The sequence below is a fragment of the Callospermophilus lateralis genome, unplaced genomic scaffold (genome assembly GCF_048772815.1).
Source record: "Callospermophilus lateralis isolate mCalLat2 unplaced genomic scaffold, mCalLat2.hap1 Scaffold_1353, whole genome shotgun sequence".
NCBI classification, from domain to species: Eukaryota; Metazoa; Chordata; class Mammalia; order Rodentia; family Sciuridae; genus Callospermophilus; species Callospermophilus lateralis.
In genome coordinates this window covers 29,694-44,315 of record NW_027512514.1, presented here as the reverse complement: position 1 = coordinate 44,315, position 14,622 = coordinate 29,694, and the positions used below count along the sequence as shown (strand labels likewise).

General features: G+C 37.1%; 1 protein-coding gene across 1 annotated transcript in view; it reads left to right on the top strand.

Moving 5' to 3' along the window:
• LOC143388716 (NBAS subunit of NRZ tethering complex-like) overlaps window positions 1-14,622 on the top strand; it is a 171,228-nt gene that overhangs the window by 127,065 nt on the left and 29,541 nt on the right. Inside the window, 3 exon segments of the mRNA XM_077108094.1 lie at window positions 4,103-4,288; window positions 5,173-5,346; window positions 11,971-12,104. Coding sequence (XP_076964209.1) covers window positions 4,103-4,288; window positions 5,173-5,346; window positions 11,971-12,104 — 494 coding nt within the window.

Below are 14,622 nucleotides of genomic sequence, written 5' to 3'. Positions count from 1 at the left end.
TGAATATTGAGTCTTCCACTAACAGACTTCGTGATTTTGTACCTTATTTGTACCACCTCAATTTTCTCTTGGCATTAGTTCTAGTTCAGAGTTCATGAGAACAAAGAAATATACTTGAGAACATTGAAAATTCTGCCAGTTGGCTGAACTTGATAGTGTAGTATCTGTAATCAGTCATTTTGGAAGCTGAGGCTGGAAGATAGTGAAAAACTGCTTCAAAATTACAAAAGGGGGGCTGCGGATGTAGCTCAGTGGTAGACTGCCTCTGGGTTCAATCTCCAGTACTTCAAAGGAACACTACCACTTGTGCCCCTCCCCTCACCCTAGTTCTGCTAATAATTAAGTGCTCTGTCAAGTCATAGTTGATTTCATCTTAAGAGCAGATTGGTAATTCAGAACAAAGAATGGTAAAAGGCACTTTAAAGGTCTCATTCAGGGTTTGGTCAGTAGCTGACATTTCCTTTCTCCCCACATCCTGGCTTTGGACCTCCACTCCCACCATCAGTCTTTAGTTTGACAGAAAGGTTGATTCTAGAGGTTCTGGCGAGCAATAGCATGTGGGAAGAAAGATGTAGATCCTTGTTTACATTTCTACTTTGTGTATCTGAGAAGGTCCAGTTTTCCACATGGTAGCCATCTTGAATTCCTGCTTCATCTATTTTAGCTTTATAGAAAAATAGTGTGCTACTGTGGAGTTCTATAGACCCTTACTCCTCCCACCAAATTTTCCTTATTGCTAACATCTTGCATTTTAGTGGTACATTTGTTACAATTGATAAACCATTCTGTAGTGAATGGATGAACTATGATAGTTCCAGAGAATGGAATATTACTAAAAACAAAAATAAATGAGTTCTCAAACCGTGAAAGACAGAGGAACCTTAAATGTATATTACTAAGTGAAAGAAGCCAATCTGAAATGGCTACCTAGAATATAATTCCACTCTGTTGCATTCTGTAAAATGTTGAATTATAGAATCAACAAAAAGATAAGTGGTTGCCACTGGTTAGAGGAGTAGGCAGAGCACAGAATTTTTAGGGCAGTGAAAGTACTCTTAATGATACTATGAAGGTAGATAAATGTCATTATGCAATTGTCTAAATCCATAGAATGTACAACACAAAATGTGAATCTAATGTTATCTGTGGCCTAAGATGGGATGAGGCATGTTGATAGTGGGGATGGTGTGTGTATAGGAAGTGAGGTGGGGCAGGAGATATATTGGAACTGCAAAGAAGTCGTCTCTCAAAACTAGAAGGGAAAGGTGTTTTCCCCCACAGCAATCCAGCTTTGGAGACAATCTACTAGTGACATATGCTCCTTCCCCCCAAAAAAACAATGAAGTGTTCTGTGTGCTAACAACATAGCTTAAAAAAGAAAGTAAAACTAAATTCTGCATTTTTATAAAACTTGATTTAAAAAAATGGCATTTCAACATGTACAGTCCCTAGAAGGCCACTTACTAAAAATGCACACACTTCCCTTGGTGTCTCCAGCTCCTTCGCCTCTCTGGTCTGTTTTGGCATCTCCATTTTCTGCAGGTTTATTCCCATCCTTGCTGGCCTCAGCTTCTCCCTTCTCTCTCCCTCCTTTTGAGGGTCCTTTTTAGGCTTGGGCCCTGGCTTTGGAGGAGCAGGTTTAGCAGACAACTTTCAGATCTTGGCTTTATCTCCTTTAGCATTCCCTGCAGCCTTTCTCTTGGGCAGGATGGTGACGACAGCGGATGCAGGCGCTGGACGCCTGGACGCAGCTGTATGCAGCTGTGGTCCACCTGGGGTCATTCTTACCGCCTCTTCACTCTGCTCCTGTTTTTGTCTTTAATTTCTCCTCCTTTAAATGGGTTTTACTACCCCTACCCACTTTTAGGGCAGAATGTTCAGATCCTACCTCTTTTATAACTAGAAAAATAAGTTAAATTCATATTCTTTCTGGCTTTTTGTCTTAGCTTCTGGTTTCCATCACATCTCAGCCTAGAAATGGTCACTCTGCTCTTGGTAATCACTTTCTCAGTTTTTGCTTTCTTCTCTATCCAGTCTGAATCCTTCTACAATACTACTCAGGCTAACAGTCCAACTCTTAATATCCAGTTCCCTCTGTTTCTCATGGAAAATCTTGTCCTTTGACACCATTTACTACTTTCCTGAAATCTCTTCTTGGGTGTATGTGACAATATTCCACTGTTTTCTTTTCTCGTCTTAGCAATTTGTCTGCTCCTGAGGCTCACGTTCTTTGGCTTGTCCATTTTCACTATTTCTCAGATTGCTTCTCTAGTCACTAATTCTTGTCTACAAGTGTGGCCCATTCGGATCTTCTCACCTCACACCACTCTGATTTATGTGCTGACAGTTCCCAAGTAGAATGTCCAGCCATGTACATTTACTTCAGCTACGGGTTTGGTTTACTTATTTTTGGATCTGTGTTGGGCCTCTGCACTGAGATAATCCACAAGCTCCTGAGCAGCAACACATTCAGTTCAAGGTTCTCGGTTTTGATGATCCCTTGTGCCCACCCTTTGACTTAAAGGAAAAACCCAAGCCATCATTGTTGACTCCTCTTCCTTACTCATGCTCCTCATCTGGTCTGACCAAACTTCATAGTTTGTTTCCTAATATTGTTTTTCTCCTCTTGAATGACTTCAATTACACTGTCATGGTTTGGCTCCTTGTTATTTTTTTGCCCAGTACATAGAAAGTGTTCAACTAACACTTATCCCACATGAATGAGTGAAGTAGCTAGTGAATGGGTGTGTGAATCAGGATATCTGTCAGGATTCCTCCCATGTTGGCACCTGCAGTTCTCATGACTAGTCTCCCTGTTTTCAGTCCAGGCAATTTCAGTTCATCATCCTGATTAATTCGTCATTCAGTAAATACTATTCCAAAGTGTAAATCTGTTTGACAGGCCTCAGTGGAAAACCTTGGGTCATATTTTGTTTCAGGATAAACAGCAGATTCCTTAGTGTCACACTATCCTCTGATGTGGCACCTTCCTCTTTAGGACTCCAGCCCTCCTGCCCTTCACATCACACCATTCTGTCTGGTGAAGCTAGATGACAGTGCGCTCTGCCTCCCTGCCTCCTGCGCTACTCTCCCTCCCTCTTGTGCTTCACCTCACTAAAACCCATTGGTTCTGCAGCGCCCATTTACAAGTTCCTCATCTGGGAAGCTGCACACCCTCAGGATGGGCTCAGTGCTCTTTGGATCCCCGTCAGTCACAGCACTTGCCTCACTCCTTCCAGCATTGACTGATTCGTTGTTTTTCCTTCCTAGACTGAGGAACCGTTGAAGGTAGAGGCCTCAACTTACTCAGCTTTGTGTTCTTAGTGCTTCTAATGATGTTAACTCACAGTAAGGCCTCAAAAAATAATTTAGTCTAGGAGCCAGAAACTTAGGGTAGTGTGAAAGATCATGGGCATAGGCCATGACAGATGTTTTTCCATGAGTCAGAGAATGTTAATCCATAAATTTTACCAAGGAATGGGACAAATGGCATTCTGTTGAGCCTCTAAAGGAAAATCATTCCTTGCTTTTTATCTGATGAAGCTTAAGTGAATTGAGTCAAATGTTTGTACCAGAGTTAGTTAATCAGCATATATTTATTGCCTTCTGTATGGGAGGCACTGTGGAAGGAAAGTGTCTGAACTGGAAGCTGTGGGGATAGTTGCTCTTCTTGGAAACAGAACTGTGTAGTAAAGTAAGAGTAATTTGGCTTTCTTACTATCTGTTAATTTTTTCCTTCTCCTTGTTAATATGTTATGAGAAACTTAAGATGGTTATCTTTCCTTTAATATCTTTAAAAAAATATTTTTAGATTTGAACATGAGTGCTTTATTTTTTATGTGGTACTGGGAAACCAACCCAGTGCCTCACACATGCTAGGTAGGCGCTCTACCACTGAGCCACAATCCCCGCCCCTCCCCACTCATTTAATATCTTTATCCTCAGTATTTCTTGCTGGTTGAGTCTTTTAAGAACTCTGTTTTTATGGTAAAAAATATATTTTTAATGGAATTAAAAAAATGGTCATAAGAATTAGATTCTGTACTAAGTTTTTACTTTAGAATGTCTAAGCTTGGGAACTTACAGTTATTCTCAATTTTAGGTTGACTGTGCATTGTCACTTATTCGACTTGGAATGGAGCGGCATATTCCTGGTTTGCTAGTTCTGTGTGATAATTTGGTCACTCTGGAAACACTGGTTTATGAAGCTGGGTGTGACTTAACCCTAACCTTGAAAGAACTCCAGCAAATGAAAGACATTGAAAAACTAAGATTACTGATGAATGGCGTAAGTTTTATTTTAACATTTTTTAAGCATTCTCTGTACTTTGACTAATACAAGTCTTGAACCAAAAATGAAATGCTCTTCAAACTTGAAAACTGAGTACATAAAGGTTTCCTGATCTTTTTTTCCCAAAATCAAACGTCATTGCTATGTTAATGAAGTGATGTGAAGCTGTGTTGACTGTTGTGCCTGGCTTGCCTTTTCTCTCTCTCCATTCCTCTATCATCTGTCCCCTCTTTTCCATCCTCCTCTTTCACTCCGACCCTTTTTTTTTTTTTTTTGCTTTTTTTCCCCTGTAAGCAACCCAATGAAACTTGGTTTGTTTTGTATGTGGGACTCCCCTTATGAGACTTAGGTAGATCTTTTGGGGTAATTAAAAGAAGTGATTGCATAATTTTAGGGATAATGAGTAAAATTATCAGTGTCATTTGAAGTTTTGTGAAGGTGGATATAAAGGAGCAAAATGAAAAGAGGAAAGGAATGGAGGGATTCTGGACTTTTCTAGATGTAGCTCCTTTCCAGACCTCTTTCTCTTCTCCCTCCTTCTGGTCTTGTGCCTTTTCCTCTTGGTCTAAAGTCTCCTCCTCTGCCTGTTCACATATTCTTCCTCTTCCCTCTTCTGGGTATCCTCTTTGCTCTGGAGGATCTCATGACTATGTAGTGGCATGAGCAGATGGGCCACAGTGGTATTGTTGCTGTACCCCTTCCCAGGTAGGTGACTCATTCTTTGATGCCTGTTGGTACACATGTAAGTGGTGACCTGCAGTGTCTGTTTTAGAAAGTATGGCACAGCCTCTGTTTAACATCATCTGACTACTGATAAACTTTAGGACTCGTGTGGGATAATGCAATATTTAATGCTTATGTTTTTTTTAATGTTCTTTCAGTGTTCTGAGGACAAATATGTGACAAGTGCCTACCAATGGATGGTTCCGTTTCTCCATCGTTGTGAGAAACAGTCTCCTGGTGTAGCTAATGAGCTACTAAAAGAATATTTAGTAACTTTAGCTAAAGGGGATTTAAAATTTCCCCTGAAGATATTTCAGCATTCCAAACCAGATGTAAGTAGAAACTCTAACTTAAAATTCCCTGCATTTTTTAAATTTATAGAAATAGGTTTTTTAAAATGAATTTTTATAAAAGACTTTGCGGATAATTCTTTTTATACAGAAAATGGCTGCCTTTCTTTAAAAGTGTTTCAGTAGTGTAGTGTGAAAATTTTTCCAAAAGTTCAGAAAATTGTTTATTTTTATTTGTTTTAAAAGTTTGTGAACTATCTGCTATATGTTGGAAACTGTTAATACCAAGAAGATGAATAGTTGATAGGAATTCAATACCTATCATGTCTCAAGTGTTAAAATATTTAATTAATAATCCTATGAAATAGATACTTTTATTATCTTAATATAGAGGAAAGGAAAGTTGTGATCTGAAGTGATTTGGTACTAGCCCAGGGTTACACAGTAGGTAGAAGAACTTGCATTCAAATACAGTATTGTAACGCCACAACTGTTAACTTTTACATTGTATGATACCACTAATAGGAAATGGTTTCTGCCCTTGAGTACACTCAAATAGTTTATAAAAATCTTTATGCTCTTATATGGTATCTTGTAATTATTCTTAATTACTGTTATATCTACTTATAGAGTACTGTATAACTTTGAATTTCTAAAGGGTTCACATTGGTTGATGATAAAGTCATTTTATTAAGTACAGCATACCTTTACATTTAACAGTGTCTTAATTTAGCCATAGATCAAATATGCTATTTCTAGCGATAGTGCCTCCTTTTCTGTTGAGGGCCACTCAAGCAAGATGGCATGGTCACTTGAGTCCTGACTTTGTAGTAATTTTCAAAACATCATATTTGGGTTCAAGCAGAAAGCATTTCAGACTTTTTCCAATTTAAAATTCGCATTGAGACTATTTTCTTGCCCTATGCTTTGTTCATAAGTCCACTAAGATTTATGGTCATAGAGCAGTATAATAAAATTTTAAAGGAAAAAAATGCTACATTGTACGCTTTTGGTTTCTAAAAGATTTGTCAGAAATATGTCCTTTGGTTACTTAAAATTTTCCATCTTCTCATAAGCAGTCTGCACTTAGTATTCTGGTTTTAAATGTGTGGTGGTTTACTGTGAGCTGAGGTGGGTTGCTTATGACAGCAGAATACCATGTGAGAAGCAGGATAGATTGAATATGAATGTTTTATGAGGAAGAAAGAAGCAACTTTAAATTCTTTCCAGTAATCTTGTTATACTTCTTCCTCACAGAATCTTGTAAATCCTTGGTTTGTAGTCAGCTTTTTGTTGTTTCTACTCGACAATTTAGCATGAACCTTTTGAATAAACCATACAGTCATTTGCCTTTGTTGAAACATGTGAACATCAAAGCAGAGAAGCTTCAGGGCCTGTGCTTCCAGTCTGCCTCTACAGCCTTGTTTCTCTCCAGGAGAACATGAGACCGTTCACAGTGAACTTCTTGACTCTTCACTCTGTCAGGCTCACTCTTGGCTTTCTGTATTTTATGGCATATTTCCTTTGTTTAGAATGGTGATTCCCCCTTTTCATTCACTTCACAAATAACTGCCTATCCTTCAAGTCCTGCTCTTTTAGATTATCTCTACTGTGAAATCTTCCTCGACTTCTCTGTGCTCTGACAGGTCTTTGTACTTGCTTCTATTATAGCCCTTATCATACTGTGTTGGGATTATTTGTTCATGTTTCTCTTTCTTTCCTTTATTCCTTCTCTGTATGTCATTCATCTCTTTATTACCAGGAAATAGCATGCTGCCTAGTAGTGAACAAGAGCTCCTTTCACTTTGGCAGAACAAATGTAGGAATGAAGGATTGAAACTTGGTTTCATTGGGGGTGCTTTAGATCACTTGTTTATATTTATTTACTTGACTAAGATTGTACTGGGAGTATTGTTTGTATTTCACTTAATTTTTTATGAAAAGAAGGTACTTAGATCTGCCATGAATGATGCACAGAGTATTTTAATAATTTAACAGCAGCAATGGCTTCTGTATCAGACAGCTTAGATCAAGTATGCTGCATTAACAAATGATCTCTGTGTTAATACTGTGCAACAGCAAATACGATTTTTCTCACAACTGTCATATCTACTACAGTTGGGCTTCTGCTGTGTTCCATGTGTTATTTACTTGGCAAATGAGGCAGAAAAATTATTTTCTATCCTATGGCCCAGGAAAACAATAGTAGACTCCCAGTGGCTTTTAAAACTTTTGTTGAAAAAGGGGGCTCAAGTTGCTTCCTCATTTTCCCCAGGCACAAGAAAGTCTGATGGCCAAGCCTGACACTAAAGGTCAGAGAAGAGCAATTCTTTCATGGGAAGAGGGAAGCTAATACTTAGGAGCCAGAGTCACAGTGATAAGGAAGGTCTTGAAACTCCTCTGCACCTGCCTAAATCCTTCTAAATCACCTCGTGTACCTCAAAGTTTATTCTACTTTATAACTCCTAAAACACTCTTCTGATTGTAAGCCATTGCTCTGCGACTGAATCTGTCATTGGAAAGTGAAACTTGAGGGGGGCAGTTTTGGGCATTAATGTCATGGGGACACAATCTCCTGCCTTCTCAGTGTTTTCTGTCTTCCAAACTGGTGACTTTTGAATGTGTCTGTACATCAGAACCATGTACACATTAAGAGTTTCTGTGCCTTTTCCAGATACAATGGAGTAGAATTTGGGGGGGTGGGGTCTTGCTTATACTTTTAATAATTTATCCAGTGATTTGGATGGAAAGCCAGGGCTGGGAACCACTGTTTCAAATGTCCTTTCTTTTAACCAATGGGAATTTACTTCTTAGCTTTGTTAAAATACCATCTTTTAAGTTTGTTTCTAATTACATAATTCAGTGGGCAATTTTAGTTTTAAAATTATATTTTCTAATTTAATATTTACTGTAGAATAAAACATAAAGATAGAAATAATGTTGTTTCTGACAGCATCATTGACTAAATGTTCTGAAAATTCTTTTACTCTAAATTATTTAAAATTAGCCATTAAATTATTAAAAATATGTTTACCTGTGGTGCTGAGCTTCAGAGAAAGTAAGGGGAATTCCTGCTGGCCAAAAGTGAAGCAGAAGGAAGTCGGAGAAACTCAGGAGAAGTTAGTGCTTGCGTGGGTGGGGGTGTGGTTTTCTGTTCTACTCCTTACCATGGCGTTGTCAGTGAAAGTGCAGAATAGAAAGCTTCATACCCATGGGCATGTGAAGACCACCAAGAGGTGTGACTGTGCTGGCATGTACTTTTCATTAAAGGGGTGGGGATGGGCAGCCCTCCTAACAGAGCAGTGTTAAGTCAAATCTGTTGTTATCTGTGATAAAACTGGACCTGGTTCTCTTGGTGATAGCAAAAGCAAAACTTCTTTGAGGGACTCATATTTGAACAGATGTGTAAGAATATTACAGATAAATCTTGAAGATGAATTTACAATTCGGTTTTACAAAACCCAAGGAAAATATCTATAGTCAAGATTGAGTGGGCAGAACCTTGCTCCCCTTCCACTCTGATAATAGATGATCAGATATAGGTTACGAAATACATATTTTCAGTCCTTAAGATATGAGGAAAGAAACAAAGACATGAGAAGGAATGGAGAAACTGAAAAAAATTAGCTGAGATTTGAAAATAAGCCATTTAGAACTTATAGAATTGAAATTGTAATAAAAGCAAAAATTTAAATGGAGGAATTCAAAGGAATTGAAGACAATTTAAGAAAGAATTGAAATTTGGAACACAATTATCTGCAATGTAGAACATAAAGTGAAAAGACATGGAGAATAGGCAGGGCAGGTCTGATGTAGGACTAGCAAGACTTCTAGGAAGAGAGTCTGATGGTCTGTCCATGTCCTAGTAGAGTGTTGTTTTAATTATACAGAATTGGGAGTATTTATTTTTGGTACTTGGGATTGAACTCGGGGGCACTCATCAACTGAGCCACACCCTCAGCCCTATTTTGTATCTTATTTAGAAACACGGTCTCACTGAGTTGCTTAGTGCCACGCTTTTGTTGAGTCTGGCTTTGAACGCGAGATATTCCTGCCTCAGCCTCCTGAGCCAATGGGAGTACAGGCATGTGCCTCAGTGCCTGGCTGGAGTATGTCTAATGTCTGATAAGGATAGTATTCCTTTGTAGTTTTTTTTTCCCAACTAATTTTTTAAGCTATTCTTGGATTTTTTTTTTCCATTTAAACTTTGGTATCAGCTTGTCTAATTTCCTGACAGCTTATTTGTATTTCCTTGTGATTATATTGAATCTATAAATTAACATAGGGAGATTACTATATTAATGTTCAATCACCCTCTTCAAAAGTAGGATATTTTATTCTATTTGTTTGCCTTTTTAAATGTTTCAGGAGTGGTTAAAATTTTTGATGTTTTGCATATTTTTTTGTTCAATTTATTCCTAAGTTTTTAATTTTCTGTCCCTCTTACAAAGTGAAGTTTTCTCTTCCCTCATTTCTTGTTTTTTTTTTTTTTCACGTGTGAATATGAAAGCTCTTTATAGCTGCGTGTGAAGTTTGTATTCTTCCTCACTGACTTCTTATATTGCTTGACTTTCTGCTGTTTTCCTTTTCTAGATGTAGCTTCTTTCCAGACCTCTTTCTCTTCTCCCTCCTTCTGTTCTTGTGCCTTTTCCTCTTGGTCTAAAGTCTCCTCGTCTGCCTGTTCACATATTCTTCTTCTTCCCTCTTCTGGGTATCCTCTTTGCTCTGGAGCCAATGGTCTGGATTTGAATCGTGACTTTGCCACTTCCTAGCTTTACAAGCATGAGCAAATCATTTGATCTCTCGGCACTTTGGTTTTCCCTTAATGTACAATGGAAATAAGACTAGCAATAATCTTAGAGGGTTGTTATGAGGATTTATAAATTAATGCATGCAAGCACTTAGAAGTGGAAGCTGGCACAAAATAAGAAACCAAGAAAAGTTATTTTTGTTAATTTATAATAATACTCATTTTTATTCTCTTGTCCTTTTGTTACCAGTTAATCACTTTGTAACTCTGGGCAGTCCTTTGTCAGATATTAGTACCAACTTAATGACAATAAGTGTTTTCTTAATACCTGTGGACATGTATGTAAATCTTTTGACTCAGCTGCTTTAGAAAACTTTGTTTCCCTGGTAACCTTGAATTTTTTTTTAAATTTGCATCCATTAATTTGAGTTTTTTTTTTAAATTAAGCAATAGAAATTTATTTCCTATAGCTCTGGAGACTTAAAGTTCAAAATTGAGGTACTTGTAAGGTAGATTTCATTCTGAGCCCTATGCTCATGGCTTATAGTTGGCTACCATTGTCCTGTGGTTACCTGTGCTTTGTGCTTGCAAGAAAGAGGAAGGAAGGTGTGCACCCCTTGAGGGTTAGGGCGTCAACATTAGGGGGAAGTGGGGGACATACTTAAGTCCATAGTGCCCCCTATAGAGAGGTAATGAAAAATTGGGAGTAGTTAAACTATTGAAAACTCAGGCTGAACAACAGAAGGCTTCTTTGGCAGCTGTCAAAGAAAGTTCCATCTTCTGCAGTGGGGGTGGGAGAGCAGGGTAAGCTGAAGACCAGGGCCTGGGGGTGCAGCTCAGTGGTAGAATGTTATTAGCATGTAGGAGGGAGGCCCTGGGTTTAATCCCCAGTAGAAACAAATATTGACTTAAGTTTTCTAAGAAAATGCCTTTGTTAGGCAGCTCTTCCCATCACTTTCCCATCTGTTTTGTGTATATTGGTGAGTTTCTACTAAAATGCTGAAATGCAAGAGATCATTATTACAGAAATTATCCTAAACTTACTTTTTGTTGAAAACAACTCTAAAGAAAGTAGTTTCAGTCTTTCATTTGGTTTCTGTGGTGGTAAAGTGTAAGTGCTCTGCATGTATTTATTTACTTAATTCTCTCAAGCTTTCATTGTAGTTTCTGTGTTGATAATGTCTTCCACATTTAATAGTTGATTTAGCCTTCACTACTTTCTTTTAGGAAGGTGTTGTTAATATTTGTTTTATAGAGGAGTAAAACAAGGATCAAATCGGTTATTTTTGTGTATCAGAAAATACTGCAAGAATGGAAATCTGTGGTTTGCAGGGAGAAATGATGTATTCTGTATAGAAGGTGGCCTGAAGTGGTCATTTTTCTGCATCAGAAATAGATTGTTATGTGGTTTGTGTACAACTACATTACAGTTGGACTTCTGAACAGAATGTCAGTACTGTGTAGTTAAATGAATAATGTATAATACATACTGAAAAAAAATAATAGATTCTAGCATTTTTAAATATTAGTTAAGGAATTTTATGTTTTTATAATTGGAACCCAAAGAATTTGGCTCCAGGGTTAGAAATGTTATTTTTAATGAATTGCCTTTTCAGTTCACTGTGCTTTTCCTCTCTGCTTTATCTTGAAAGGGTCATAAATTGACAAGTCTGTTTTCAGCAGATGCAAAGCTTATGGGTTACAAATTATCTTTTCTAGCTGATTCTGTAATTAAAATGTGATTTCATTTAGAATTATTAAAGACCCCAAAGTCTTTAAGCTGAACAAAAATCAAGATTTGTTTCTGTGGCTGATTAATTGCACTATTTAATATTCTATTGGCAGTGGTACTGGGCTAGGGAGAAACAGACTGTGAATCTATTGACATTTAGTATAAAATGCTTTATTTTTTCTAGCTGAAGCAAAAAATTATTCCTGATCAGGATCAGCTGATGGCAATATCGCTAGAGTGCATCTATAACTGTGAACGAAATGATCAACTCTCTCTTTGCTATGACATCTTAGAATGTCTGCCACAAAGGGGATATGGGTAAGAGTCCACAGGCCAATCTTACTGTCCTTTGATTCTAACATTTAAAATGAAAATATTGCTTCCCCAAATATTCATCATAGAGAATTTTTGGAATGTGAAAGAAATACAAAGAGAAAAATAAAATCATCTGCAATCCTGTTGTATAGAGCTAAACTCATGTTCTTCTACCATTATATGGGAAGTTCTAGTACATTTTATACTACTATAATTACAACTAAGTTATATAATTTTGTTAAACTTGATAATTATCTGTTAAAAAATAAAAATGCCATCACCACAAAAAATTCTTTTTAGCTGGGTGTGATGTGGTGGCACATGCCTTTAATCCTAGTGGCTCAGGAGGCTACGGCAAAATAAAAAAACGGAGATGTGGCTCAGTGGTTGAGTGCCCCTGGGATCAATCTCTGGTATCCCCCACCCCCAAAATCTTTTCATTAGTGGATTGGTACTGATTGATTTTGTTTTCAGTTGTGTTTTAATTGTCATATTTATCTGCTAAAAGTGTATTTATTCTATGAATTGTTCTTGGTGCTTACCTGTGTTAGTCCTCAGGGGACCTGTACTAGTGATGGATGAATGTGTATAATTTTTAAGTACTTTCACGTTTAAATGGAATCTTCTATATGTGCTTTTTGATTATTGAGTTGGATGCAAATTGTAAGTCACGTAACAGTCATTCCTTTAATCTTTTTTTAAAATCTACCGTATAATACAATTTTTACATCTGGAAAAGAATTCACGTTGCTTACAACACTTGAAAGAGCAGGAAGGGAAAGTCAGCAGGCCTGTTCTAAGCCTTTGTAACTTCAGTCATTTAACCTCTTGTCATTAATTTTCTTATTTGCAAGATAAGATACTTAAACAGGAAAGCTCCTTATCCATTTTCTCTATCCTTATCTGTTTCTTGTCTTTTCTAGAAAATATTTTTTATGAAAGTAGACACCTGTTTTGCAATTCACCATGAAATAATTATCATGTAGTCATTAATAGTACTGAAATCAGATGAAAAATCAATGGTAAAGCAATATACTAAAACATTATCCCAGCGACTATTTTTCTTTTATTTTTAAAGGTGAAATTTACATTTATAAAGGCAAGGTCTGACTGCCATTTTCCTAGCCACCTTAGCCAGGCTGGCATCACTTATAGTCAAATAACCTGACATCGAATGTCTGTCTTCTGATGTGCTGCAGCATGAAGAACCTGGTGTTTCAGTGCCCTGAGGAGTAATTGTGCTAGATTTGTTCACTCTGGATCTATCACTTTTCGGCCAAACTTCTATAGTTGAAACAGGAACTAGAAAGACAATTTAAATAGGCATGAAGAAAATAGTAAGGTCAATCTAGAATATGGAACTTTCTGCAAGTTAGTTGGTCTTTTCCCTAAAGAAAGTTCTTATTGAAAAGAAGTGAGGTGCTGTTGTAAAATACAGGAGTCCAGAGGGACACGATCCCCTCTTAATTTTTAAAAACGATGTAATGTATGAACACAGTTGAAACCAGGCAATTTAAGACTGATAGTAGACAACTGTTCATGGCCTCCTTTCTTCATCCTTAATACCTGCCTTCATAAAAGCATATAACTTTCATAATTTTTATTATGTTAATATTATGCTTGTTGTTAATATTGCAATTTTAGGTCATTCTTGGTATGCTTTTATGGAAATGCTTTCCTTTTTCTGTTTGTATTCCTATTTTTTTGTCATTATAATTATGCAATTGGGCTGGGGATGTGGCTCAAATGGTAACACGCTCACCTGGCATGCGTGCGGCACTGGGTTCGATTCTCCACCACATAAAAATAAAAGATGTTCACTGAAAAACTGAAAAATAAATGTTAAAAAAATTCTTTTCTCTCAACCCCCCCCCCCCACAATTATGCAATATTGTTTATACAGAGTTAGGTGTTTTTGTTTCCTTTTGATTCAAGTTTGTTTTCCCTGGATTGGGTAATCTCCTATTCTTTGTCCTTTAATCTTTCTAATACCATGATCACACTCTTCCAGTAGGTAGAAGGCTAGACTGTGCAATTTAGGTGCACGATCTTTTTTCTGCAAGGTCTGAAGATATTGCTCTTGTCTCCTCCAGGTTTTTGAGAAGCCCAGTGCTATTCTGAATCATAGTGCTTTACGTGTGGTTTTCTTCCTTTTTACAGGGTTTACTATCTTATCCTCGTCCTTAGTGTTCTGAAATACCTTAAAAATGTTTTCTTGCAAGTCTGCATTTATTGTGTTGTTCATTGACTAATCTACTCCATTCTGGAAGCTCATAACTTTCAGTCCTGTGGGGAATATATTTTTTTCCTTAACGAGTTTATTTGTACTTTTCTCCTAAAATTCCTGTTTTTCAAAAGTTAGATCTGTGAATTTTGTTATTTAACTGTAGCTCTCATTTAAGACCTTTTACTGCCCTTTTCATTGTGTTTCTCACCTTTGATCTGGGATATTTCTTTAGTTTTATTTTATAATTCAGTTTTTTGAATTTTAAAATTTGTTTTTACCTTTTTAACTTAAATT